This window comes from Zonotrichia leucophrys, chromosome 4 (assembly GCF_028769735.1).
Source record: "Zonotrichia leucophrys gambelii isolate GWCS_2022_RI chromosome 4, RI_Zleu_2.0, whole genome shotgun sequence".
In the NCBI taxonomy this organism is placed as follows: Eukaryota; Metazoa; Chordata; class Aves; order Passeriformes; family Passerellidae; genus Zonotrichia; species Zonotrichia leucophrys.
The window spans coordinates 40,417,949-40,430,374 of record NC_088173.1 but is presented as its reverse complement, the minus strand read 5'-3'; the positions used below and the strand labels follow the sequence as shown (position 1 = coordinate 40,430,374).

At 35.7% G+C, this 12,426-nt stretch overlaps 1 protein-coding gene across 2 annotated transcripts in view; it reads left to right on the top strand.

The window, feature by feature from the left end:
• The window catches only part of LRBA (LPS responsive beige-like anchor protein), a 369,174-nt gene that overhangs the window by 265,053 nt on the left and 91,695 nt on the right, over positions 1-12,426 (top strand). For both annotated transcript variants that reach the window (XM_064711253.1, XM_064711252.1), the window contains exons 46-48: positions 634-774; positions 1,957-2,076; positions 12,160-12,312. In XM_064711253.1, the coding sequence (XP_064567323.1) occupies positions 634-774; positions 1,957-2,076; positions 12,160-12,312 (414 nt within the window). The remainder of the gene's footprint in view (positions 1-633; positions 775-1,956; positions 2,077-12,159; positions 12,313-12,426) is intronic.

Below are 12,426 nucleotides of genomic sequence, written 5' to 3'. Positions count from 1 at the left end.
GATAGACATTTTTAGTAATACATATGTTGTTTCTTTTATATCAATGTTTTATATAGGAATTCTGATCTTTCATTTGTCTATTTCTAAAGTTAAAATTATATGAATTAAGTAAAACTTTGCTCGAGGTGGAAAATAGAAAGCATAGAAACAAGAATAGTAATATCAAAATTCCAAGTCCACTGTTAATATTCTGCCACCCCATCAATCACTACTTTTTTCTCCAAAAAAATATCAGAAAAAAATGTTTCTCAGTGTTGCTTACTATTTGCTTAATAGTGTATCCAGCATGCACACATATCCACAGGCACCCAAGTTAAACAAGACTTTGTCCTAGACATTCCACTGTGAATTGGATGGAGTCAGTGACTTGAATCAGCAGTAAATGGAGCCTGCAGTAATGCAGAGGAGATTTTTCCAAGCAGCCATGTGTGTGTACATGGAATCCTGGTTCCAAGTACACAGATCTCCTCAGGTGCTTACAGGAACCAACATCTGCTTTTGCAAAGCACCAAACCTAGTCTTCTCCACACATGCCAATAATTCTGGTTACCAAAAAGAGCAAGGGGAGTATGATGTGATAGCATTCACATTGATCTTATTTGCTTAATGAGTTTATTTTTACCCATCTCACAGCCCATTGGAGCTTTGAACCCAAAGAGAGCAGCGTTCTTTGCCGAGAGATACGAATCATGGGAGGACGATCAGGTCCCAAAATTTCACTACGGCACTCATTATTCAACAGCAAGTTTTGCACTCACCTGGTTGTTAAGGATTGTAAGTATAACTTAAAAGAATTCTTTTCCTTTAAATGATAATTAAAGCAACAAAAATCTAAACTAGAGCTGCAGGATATATGAGAGTACTGAAATTTTCTGGTAATTGCAATCAGTAGCATAGGAGAGATGTGCTCCGAAGTTCAAGCAGAAGTTTCAGTTTTTCTGGTACAGCCTTTTCAAATCAGTAAGGCTTTTTCTCCTTAAAAATTGCTTTTTAGTGTACATATTTCTTTAAACATGGTTAACTTGCCTTCCTTGCATATTTTCTGACTGGACCAAGTAGCAAGCATTTGTGGTTTTAAATTAATATATTTAATTTTCCCCTCCTAATGACTGAGAGTTGATTTCTGATGATCATGACATTCTGTGATGTAAATAATTAATTTTTAAAAATCTGCTACAGTTTATATGGAAGTAACTTTGAGCTACTACATATTGATAATGTATTGGTTAAACAATGCATTTTTCAATAAAATTGAAAGGTGATTTATCTCCTAGGAAGTAATTTCTTTGGGAAAGCATTAGCAGCACATCATTAATTAAAGCTTGTTAGAATGTACAAGCATACATAAATCCTTGAAGTAATTTACAGTGCTTAGCTAATTTCAAGCAATTATCCACTAATATGTGCTTAAGTGTTCTTTAACTAAGAGGAGGCTTTTAAATCCTCCAAACATTTTTCTAAATCATAAATTATATATGAAACAATAACAGCCCTGGAGCTCTCAGTATTGGATGCTACCTTTTAGATTAACAAATCACCTTGAACAAAGTAAAACATGTTATTTTTGTTACATGCTAGTTTAATAAATATCTAAGGCACCTGAGCTTGTTCATGTTGTTGAGAGCAATTCGTGTCACAGCTGACACAAACTGTGGTTTCTACTTCAGCCGTTGAGTATTTTCTTTCGGTTTTATTTGCTTTTCTTTATCTGAGTATAGGTATGCGTGAAGTAAGAATAAAAAGCATTTTATTGAACAAACAAGGATCAATTTGTATTTCTCATTCTTAAATAATAGAATTAACCCTTTACTATTAATCGTGTGTCTGCCAGAAAAATAGCATCATTCACAACCAGAACCCAAAAGAATAATAAAGTTCTTGTTTTACCCTGAAATTTCTGAAGACATGTATTGTTTTTTGTTTTTTTTTTAAATTAATCTTTTTATATGTCTTTAGGAGCCCTTCACAACACTTTTCCTAAATCTGCAAGGTGGGAAGTTTGATCATGCAGATAGGACCTTTTCATCTATTTCAAGAGCGTGGCGCAACAGTCAGCGTGACACTTCTGACATCAAGGTACAACATTTCCTGAAAGGTGTTAATGTATTTTATACTGCCTCTGCCTTTATTGCAGCTGGGCGTGTAGGATGGAAAGAAAACTGGAGCCATCCCACTTTTTGGAAAAAGATGCAAGGGAGATGAAACATGGTTTTACTTTTGTGAGAATATTTCAGTGAATTCTTCTGTAAAACTATAGCAAACATTTTTTGCACTGAGACTGAAATATTTTGAACTGGGGAGGAAAACAAAGAAGACAAAGATGCTGGCAGTGGTGGGAAAGATCAGATCTAAGAAGGTAGATTAATATCAGAGTTGGATTTTTTAATGGAAGGAGGATGGAAAAGTGTAATTTGGAGAAAATCAGGGTCTAGCTCAAGGATGTCATGCAACAAACCAGAGACCTAAGTGACACAAAATCATTCGCTCATATTTATGGTGAGCAGACAATTTAGGAAAGGGTTGGTTTGGAAATTACTGCAATGCAAAAATTACCAACTGACAGTGTTGAAAAAGGGATGTCTATCTTGCATCTGTGAGAATCGAAGGCAGTCAGTGACTAGTGGAATTCCACTCAGAAAAAGATATAATGTCTATATGAAATTGGGAAAGAAGAGTTTAGAAATTACAAACATGCTAGATATTTTTTAAATTTGATTGGTCATTATGGGCTTAATTTCCTTGTAACCTGCAAGATTGGCAGATGGAATTTCAGAGTGCATTTTCTGGGTTTTTTTGAGAAATGGAGAAGGAGAAAGATATCAGTAGTGGACAAATCAAGTATTTACTATGGAAAAAAAAGGAGCCAAGAAATTATGAGGTGAGTTTAACTACAGTTCACTGAAAAATACTTAGGCAAATGATCAGACTGTGTTTAAGTGCCAGGAAGATAGCTTGGAGACAAGCAAATGAAACACATGTTTGTCCAGAGGAGATTATGTCAAAGCAATCGCAGTTTCTGATGAGAAAAGGTAACAGACCTTATGAACAGAGAAGAAGCAGATGATGATCTTAGTTTTTTACATTGTCTTATGAGTGAGCTGGGATTACTCTGTCTAAAAGAATCCACTGTATTTGGACAATAGCTACCAGCAGTTCATTATTAAAATTGAAAGATGTACTGAGCAGAATTCTTCTCGATAATAACAGGTTAGGCCTCAATTTCCATTGCTATTAGATTGGGAGGTACTGGAAGTGTAGTGAAATGGGTAGTGCTTCTTGCAGAAGGGAAAATTATTTTAGAAAAGTGTTAGGTGAAGTTTATTAGGGAAAAGTAATAACAGTAATTTTCATGGAGGTTCTCATACAGTTATAACAAAAGGTACAATCTACTGTGGGGAAAAACAAAAAAAAAATTATTTAGGGTTCTAGTACATCACCAGTGCATGTGAATTAGCAGTATTGTGCTATAACAATAGTGAGTAACATTTCATGGAAGATACATCAACAGAAAATAATGTAACTTTCAAAATGTACGACAAAAATCTTCACTTTTGCCCAGCTTTAATTTGGTATAATCTGGAATACACTCATAGCTGTAGGTTGGTTGGAGAGAATCCACACTGGAACAATGATAACAATGCAAGATCTTGAAAATAAAATGCAGGGAAAGAGTGAGTAGCTATGCTTATTTTTCCTCTAAAGCAGAGCAGATTGAGGAGGAGCTTGTGTCCTTCTATTATATGGATATTACTGTGAGAAAAAAAGGAAAAAATCTCGGCTGCCCATGCTGGATGGGATAGGAATTTATGGTCTTAAATATCAGGGAGACTTTGGTTAGAATCAAAGTAACCTTTCTTACAGAAAAATAAAAGCTGAATGTTTGTCAGAAATAAAAGCTTAATGAATGTTTCCCTGGCAATCAGTGGAGGGAGGGGTTTTCAGAAATGCTTAGGTAACTTGTGGAAATCATGTATGTGCAAGCTGGTACTGCCTTTAGAGGCATCCCTGCTGTAAAGGATGATCTCCTGGAGTTGCTTACAGCTTCCTGAGACTGAATTGCTGTGAATTGCATGATGCTGCTGTGAAGCATCCAAGTGAGTACTAAGAGTACTACGGGAATCTATTAGTGAGATTGGATGAGCAACCAGGAAGGGGGAGGAGATTGAGATTTCCATAGGATATGTTTAAAGAATTAGAAAGGAAAATGTTTGAATGTTTCCATCTTCACTGGAAATACCTGTATTCCCCATATTTCAGTACTGCTGTGAAAGCCAAGTTTCCTGATACTTGGTGCTCTACCTTGCAAGTGTTTGTGAAATACATGGCTAAATGCAGAATACATGTTTTACATGCAGAATTGCAACATTTTAGCTTTCTATTGCTTGAATGTGTTTAGTTTATGCGTGGAAGAGCCTGAACAAAGTGGAACACTCTGATTGTGATGTTGTAGTTATCAGCAAGTAGGGGGAACAAAAGAAAAAGGGTTTGTTACTCTTCCAACTGAAAAAATTGTGACACTTAAAACCACTGAGCTGATTACAAGAAATTATTTCTCCTTGCTTTTTGTGTGGAAAGAATGAATGCAGTTACTGATGCTGCTGTCCAAAGGTTGTTAATCTTAGCTGGAAGCACTCTATGTTACAGGAGGACTAGCAGGAGCTGGCTTTGGGAAGAGCTCTTGCTGGCTGGGATCACTTCAGCAGAGAAAGCTGAAGCATATGTGTGGTCACAACCAATCTGTGTCAATATCCTGGGGAAATCTCAGATCAGTGATCAAAGAACGAAACCAATGCTCCTCTGTAGAATAACCTTTGCTTGAACTTCACAAATTTTGATTTCAAGAGGTGATATGTGGGATAAAATTCAATTTCCTAGTTCTCCCTATCCATTTATTTGAGCAATGCAAACTAAAACTCTTTTGGAAGTTTACTAGTGTTTCACTACCACTCTGGCATTATTTACTAATTAGCTCAGGACTGGTGACTTTAAATGATTAACTGAGTGTCTTTAAGTTAAATTTTCTGCACTAAAGAATACTGAATGTATTTCAATTCTGTGAGAGTACCACTTGGTACTTTTACAGTACTATATAGGCATGACCAAGTAACTCAGTTACTTCTTAATTTACATTATTGGTGCAAACAATGCTGGTTAGTTTTGTTAATACCACAGAGAAAGCAAACCTAGATAGCCTGGCAGTATTTTCCTGCACTTGTTCAGAAGCACTTGTTCCTTCTGGTTTGGCACCTAACTTGTTGCAATAAGTCTGTTTCTCATTATATTTACAACAGCATAATTGTAACCCATGTTGTAATTTGCACTTTGCATGTGTTTTTCCTTTTCCCACTGTAGTTTGCTGATTGTTTTCAGGTTTGTTTTTTTGTTGTTGTTGTTTTTAGTACCATATATACAGATTTTAAGATCATTTGAAATCCTCTTGCTCTCCTCCAAAAAGCTGTGTAGCCTTCTCAGTGTCATCTGGAATTTTACTTGTGCACCTTCAGTGCCAGGACATTAATGAGATTATTGACTGGAATTAGGAGCAGGGCAGACTCCATTACCATGTCCTCCCAGTGTGACAGTGAACTATTGATAACTGCTCTTGGAATATGGATTTCCAGTTTGGCTACTCCCATGTTATTGTAACCCAATCTCATCTCCATTCTCTACTGTGCTTGTAGGGATGTCCTGGGAGACTGGGGCAGTCTCAGAGGTCTTTCTCAAAAGTAAAGCAACACCTTGCCACTTTTCCTTTCACCATCCACTACTGCAGCTTCCTTTTGAAACGAAAATTAGATTGGTTTAATTCAATTGATTTTTTTTCACAATTTTTCACCAAGCTACAGTCACTAGTACAGAGCAAGGTACTGTTCTTCATGTCTTTTCCTCTGCTGCTTTGTGTTTGTTTCTTTTTCATGTGCTTTGAGTTGCATTTGGTGAATTTGATTAGTTTTGTTCAAAAAGAGATGCTAGGAGACCATAATATTAAAGAGAATATTAGTAAACTCCAATTACACCATTCTAGGTTGTTCCACCATGAAATGGACACTAATTTGTGAAATCCTGTGATATCACACACACATGTGGCAACTATTGTAAGGCTGGGGGAATGGTACTGAACATCTGAATTTGTATCTCATACAGGTGTGTTTGGCAAATTGTGATCCTCATAGTCTAAACCAGCTGAATTTTAGGTACAGAAATGCTGTTTCAGCAAATTTATTGTAAAACTTATTAGTGTAACATAATTTTGGACAGTTTTTCTTTAAATCAAACTTCGTATTTAAAGTCTCAAAAGTTACTGAATAAAGTTGCTGTGAAACTGGCAACATGACCCTTCCACAGGAGAAATTTCATGTCATAGTAGTCACAAAAAGAGCAATTACCAGCTAAAATTCAGAAGCAAGTACCTAGAAATTCAGATTTTAATCATAAACTGGTATAGTAAAATGTATAACATATTTAGGATGCAGATATTTGGGTTTCATAAAAGATTTGGTTTTGTGTAAATTTGTGCTAAGATCCATAACAGGGAAATACTTCCCTGAGTTAAAAAAAAAAAAATAAATACCTATTCCAAATTCAGTCAGAAGTGTGCATGGTAATCTGTGGGAATTACAGTAGATGAAAATACAGTCATCTGGATGTGTGGATCAGAAAGTTCCATCTAATATCTGTGATCTGCCTCTTTTATAGCCAGGCATGTCTGTATTGAAAATGAAGGAAATAGTTTCAATATCTACTCCGAACTCCTTGTGTAGGTGTTTAAATAACAAATTTAGAGTAATTTATGGACAGTTTTCTGAAGTCCAAAGGAGAAAGTATGTAGTTATGCATGCAACTTTTTCCTCTTTCTCTGTCAAATTAACCGAAATTACCTAGTAAATAAATATGTTCAATATATACTATCAAATACTTTTACTTAGATTGTTAGTAAAAAGTAAAATAACTTTATATATGTATGTATGTATACACATATGTAAATAGAGAGAGAAACAGAATTTAAAGTGCTTTAAAGATGCAGGTTGTTATCCAATGAGATATTGACTCCATAACATCTATTTATTAATCAATAATGAATCAGGTCTTAATTGTGGTTATCATATATTTCTTTCATCTACTAAATAAATATCTGGACTTTTTGTAATTCTCTTTGCTTAATTGTGAATTACTGAGCAGTTTAGTATTTTTCTCAAACCAGAAAATGTTTGAGGTGTAATCACTTAGAACTTTAACAGGGTGGTTAAACATTGACAAAATTTATTTCTTCATTAATTACCTTCAGAATTTTAATGGAAACCTGCCAAAATATTTTTTTGCAAGTTGGCAGAGTTTCAGGCAGTGTCTTGAGACAATTTCTTAGTTGACAATTTCTTAGTGAGAAATAACACATATATAGCAGATGGAGGGAAACTCATGGGTAGTGAGAAATTATACTTCCCATACAGTCTTGAAAATTATTTCATTGAAGTGTGATGAAAAAATGAAATTTGAGTTAATTTAATAGATTAGTATGTATTTCTTGAATGCCATTTAAGTCCTTAACAGAAGAAATAAAGTGTTGCAACATGAACAAAAGTCTAGACTTCCAATATGCATTTTTATTATTCTGCTTGACAGGTTATATATAGGCTTAATATTGCTTAACAGGATTGTGAAATAATTTAGTTTGAAAATTTGGTATCTTATAAATGTTTAATAGGATTAGGGATCTGTCATTGTTTCTAGGCATCCTTGGAGATCATATAATTCTGCTTCAAAATGCATTAGTCATTTTCTAAACAAAAGAAAAAATAACATTTAATTGCATTAATGAAACAAAGTATTTAGTATAAATTTTTTTGCATGGTGGCCTATATGAAAATTAATTAACACTCTTAAACTGACATCCTGTTGATATTGCATTTTTGTAAAAAAATATTTTTAGTGACTTTTCCTTAGAAATCATTGTTTTTATGTGCTATAGGGCAATTTTTGTTAGAGAAAAATAGTACTTTTGTTTTATGCAGAATTTTATTACTTATTTTAATAAGAATCCTGATATGGCACGTTTTTTTTAAAGTATGTACTGAGTGTTAGATTTATGTTGATATTGTCTATGTGCTCCTGTAGGGGGATACAGTGTGGGTAAATGAAGGTGGTATAGAATGTAATCTTATCCCCCAAAGAGTTGCAGCTGAACCAATTACTAAAGATCAGGAGCAGGCCTGATGTTAAGAGGCCACACCTGTGGCCAATAAGAACAGTGTTATAAAAGAGTGGATTGGTGGGATCTGGAGTCAGATGGCTGCTGCAAGGACCAGGAACAGTCAGTGCTTAGAGGCGCTGCCTGTGAGAAACATCGAGGGGGTATGAAACTCTGGAGATATGGAATCCTTGCACTGTAATGATGATAGAACTCTTGATGTATAAGGCAACAAGTTCATTTTTCAGTTGTAGTGAAAAGCATGGCAAAACAACTGAAGTGTTGCTTACCATACGGATCTCTTGTCTCTTCCTTGTAGAAATGGTGAGTTCTAACAGGGAAATTTCAAAAAGGAATCTCCGAACACAAGTCCTAAAACAAGAGCATCAGCAAATCATTGAGATGTTTTGGCTTTTTCTGTGAAATTTAAACAAAAGAAATGTGGGACAGTTTTACCATTTCTGTACATGTGCTGACTATGGAAAATTTTAGAAGGGACTCACTCAGCAGAGTTAGAAAAAGTATGGAGGGAACCAAAATTTTTAGTTGGAAGGAAGACTTGCAGAGGGAACAAAACTAAACTGACTAGAATCCTTTAGCTTGCAAAAAGAGATCCCTGAGGAAGAATGTGATGATCATGGAGGTCTGTAGTACCTGGAAGGATGCATAGAAGTGCAAATAAGGAACTCACATTTACTGGGTTCCCCAAAATGGCCATTGGGACCTTCCACTGGAACTGCCAGGAAACAACAGTTTTAGAACAGCTGAAGGAAATTTGTGCAGACAAAACTACAGACCCCACACTTGGTGATTTTACAAATCAGAAGCATGGATTAGTTTAGAACCGTTTAGCTATAAGAAGCTGACAGAATATCCATGCAGAGGCTGTATTTGCCTTGTAGTTAGTCCAGTCCTTGTCACCGTTCCAGGTGAGATTTTAAAGGATTCTCCATTCTGGCCTCTCATGTCTGGTCCTGCATCTTCACGTGATGTTTGTGTGAAAACATGTACTAACTCATTCCTCCTGCCATGCAAAACAAGCAAAAAGTGCATCCATTTTTTTTTTGACATTCTCATGTCTCCAGGAGGTTCTGTTATTTCTGGAGTTGCACACATGGGTCAGCATCTGCTGTCTTAATGTCAGTTCAATTTTTGTTTTTTCTTAAAATCTTCAAAATGTGATTTGAAGATTTTAAGAAAAAAGAAGACCCCACAAAAACAGTTGAGGAGTTAAAGTTGACTGTTAAAGGCTGCAGCTGCCAGATACATGAATAACATTTGCTTACTTGATAAAAATTAATATTTTGTGGTCAGATGTTTTTGCTGTTTTAGGAAAAACTTTAACTAATGTTATAATTTTCACCTGTGTAAAGGCATTAAAAATGGGCTCTAAATACAGCTCATTTCCAATGGCCACATGCATCTGTTTGCACTCCCTTTTTCCATGGGTAAATGTTAGCACATGGCCAAGAGAAGAAAATCACATAACAAAGAAACTCCTTTTGTAGAAATTTATCATAATGGTGACAGTGAAATACTTTCTGAAAACTCATTTCTGGAGTAATGAAAAGCTTTATGAAAAGTTTCTAATAGTCAAACTAGTAGAAATTACAGGTAATTTTGAAGTTTCCAGCATATTGTTTCTGTGTAACCTAATGAAAACAATGTGTTCTAAAAAGCCAAATGCTTTCTGATCTTGAAAGAAACTAATGAATAGCTGTACAGATACATATTTAAAGAAGAAATAAAAGCATTGGCAACATATGTAATGAGCTTGTATTTTAAGTGCTCAGAACCAGGGTATGGTTTCATGTTTGTGGTGTGTCCTGCTATCAAATTAATAGTCCTGTGTCTCTGCTTTTTCTTTGCTGGTTTCTGTGATGATAAAAACTGTACCAACCTCAGTGTTACCTTTTTTTACAAACTTTTTTTTACAGTGCTTATCCTTGCTACATTCTTGTTCTTATGCAGTGAAATAGTTTCAAATCTCTTTTTTATCAACTACTTGTCGAGCATTTGGTACAGAAGCATGTTTTTTACCCTAGTTAATTAGGGGACTGTAAACAAAAAGATGTACAATTCAAAGCCAAGCAGTGTTTCACACAAGGATGGAGGTGATAATAGCTTAATTCCTGCTTGATCTTTCCTGTCTTTGCCCTGGCTTCTCTGGCTTGACCTTGCCCACAATCTGATGACCTCCTCCTTGCACTCAGCCCTTTGGAAAGCTGCTCGTGCCATAGCTGGCCCTCGGGGGCTATCCTGGAGACCACTGAGCTGCTGACCCATGTCAGGACTGCGTTTCAGATCTGATCTGCTGATCTTGTGGCGTGGCCACATCCTCCACCCACGGTAGACAAAGCCACTGAGGCAGTCTGATTTTTTTTCCTGCTTCTCAAGTGGCCTGCAGCTTGCATTTGCTGTATGGAAGACCAATTTTACACCACTCATTTGCTATGAAATACACTTCCTGAAGCAATTATGTGTATTGATCCTTTCTTTACAAAGGAAGTAAATTCTCTAATTTAGTGGCTCAATTTTTCTAAATCCATCAAATTGCTAGGTTTGCAAGTCTCAACATCAAGTTCCACAAAAACACCCCCAAAAAACCCAACAACCAAAAAAACCTACCCAAGCAATCTACCTTTAAAATATAGGGCAGAAATATGTGTGTTACATCTTTATGGGCTTTTTCTATTAAGTGTTATACCCAGACATTGCAGATGTTTTTATGTAAGTGTATAAATAAGGTTCTAATCCCATTAACTTGGATAAATTTATGTATTACCTACTGTGTATTTTATAAAATACACGACAACTTAGGAAGTTGCAGATCTGTTTGCAAAACAAGAAAATAATCCACTTATCCAGGAGGAAATCCTTAGGGGTAATTTTCCTTCTTAGCACGTTATGTTCAGTTTTGCACTAGAATGCATCATTTTCTGCTTAATAATATTTTTGTTTAGCCATTACTATCACTTTGTTTTTCTGAGAAGACTTAGAAATCACAGTTCCTGTACTGTTTTTCCTCAGGCATGGTAGCTGTGCCAGCAGAGATGCCAGAGCAGGTCAGCCAGGGAGGTGTAAATGCTGAGTTCCAGTCCTGTTCAGCACAGGCCTGGAACATCAAAAACATCGCTTGTTTACAGCAGTGATGATCCTGGCAAGGAATTTAGTGCAGACCTTGTAACCATGTGAAATCCCTGCCTTTTTGTCTCTTGTGCATGAAATCTTGTGTGGTTCTTCCCTGTAATTTATAGACTGGACGCATAATTGAGTAAATTAACTTTATGTGAAAGAAAAATGTTGACTGTATTCAGCTTTGTGGGTTTTTTTCTTTGTTTTTATGGAACATGTGGCGTAACTCCAGGTATTTTGGCATTTACAAAAAAAACTATTTCTGGACATTGAGCAATCTTAGGTAATAGCCTAAACATTAGGTTCTTAGACTTTTTACATTAGAGCAAGACTATAACTGGGTTTCACACCTTTGTAATTAATATCTATGATGCTGGTTTCACCCAACTGTAGATTGCCATTTCTGCATTTGCATTTTAAATGTGTATTGTACTAAAATGTGAAAGAATCAGTTTTCCACAACTTTTTACCATCATTTCTTGTCTGTACCTTTCTGCTAAATATTATCTGTGCCATGTGATGTTCATTACTTTGTTTTTTTAAGTTTCTCAGTGCCTAACATGCAACCAAAACCAATGTTCTGACATTTTTGTTTTATAGCCTGTTGTGTCTCAGTTCTTTGTCATGTTAAAAGCATGCAATGGAGTCATCATATCTACAGGTTTGAATTCTAGAAATTGCAGAAGGGGACCCTTCTAGGGAAGGAGGGGGATGTCTGTGGGAGAATTTTATATATTCTCTTTTCTTAATTCCATCCTTTTAATTACTTTTTTTTAATGTGACACAATGCATCCTCTGACAGAATTTATGACATGGCATTGTTTTTAATTTATCTACAGGAATTGATTCCTGAATTTTATTACCTCCCAGAGATATTTGTCAACAGCAACAATTACAATCTGGGAGTGATGGATGATGGAACAGTGGTGTCTGATGTTGAACTTCCACCATGGGCCAAAACCCCAGAAGAATTTGTTCGCATAAACAGACTGGTAAGATGGCTCTCTTCTAGTGTCCAGTCACTTCTGTCCTGAAAGATTCTTCTGAAATAATTTACATCTTCGCCTGAAATGTATATTTATAATTTACATGGAACTATGTCTGAA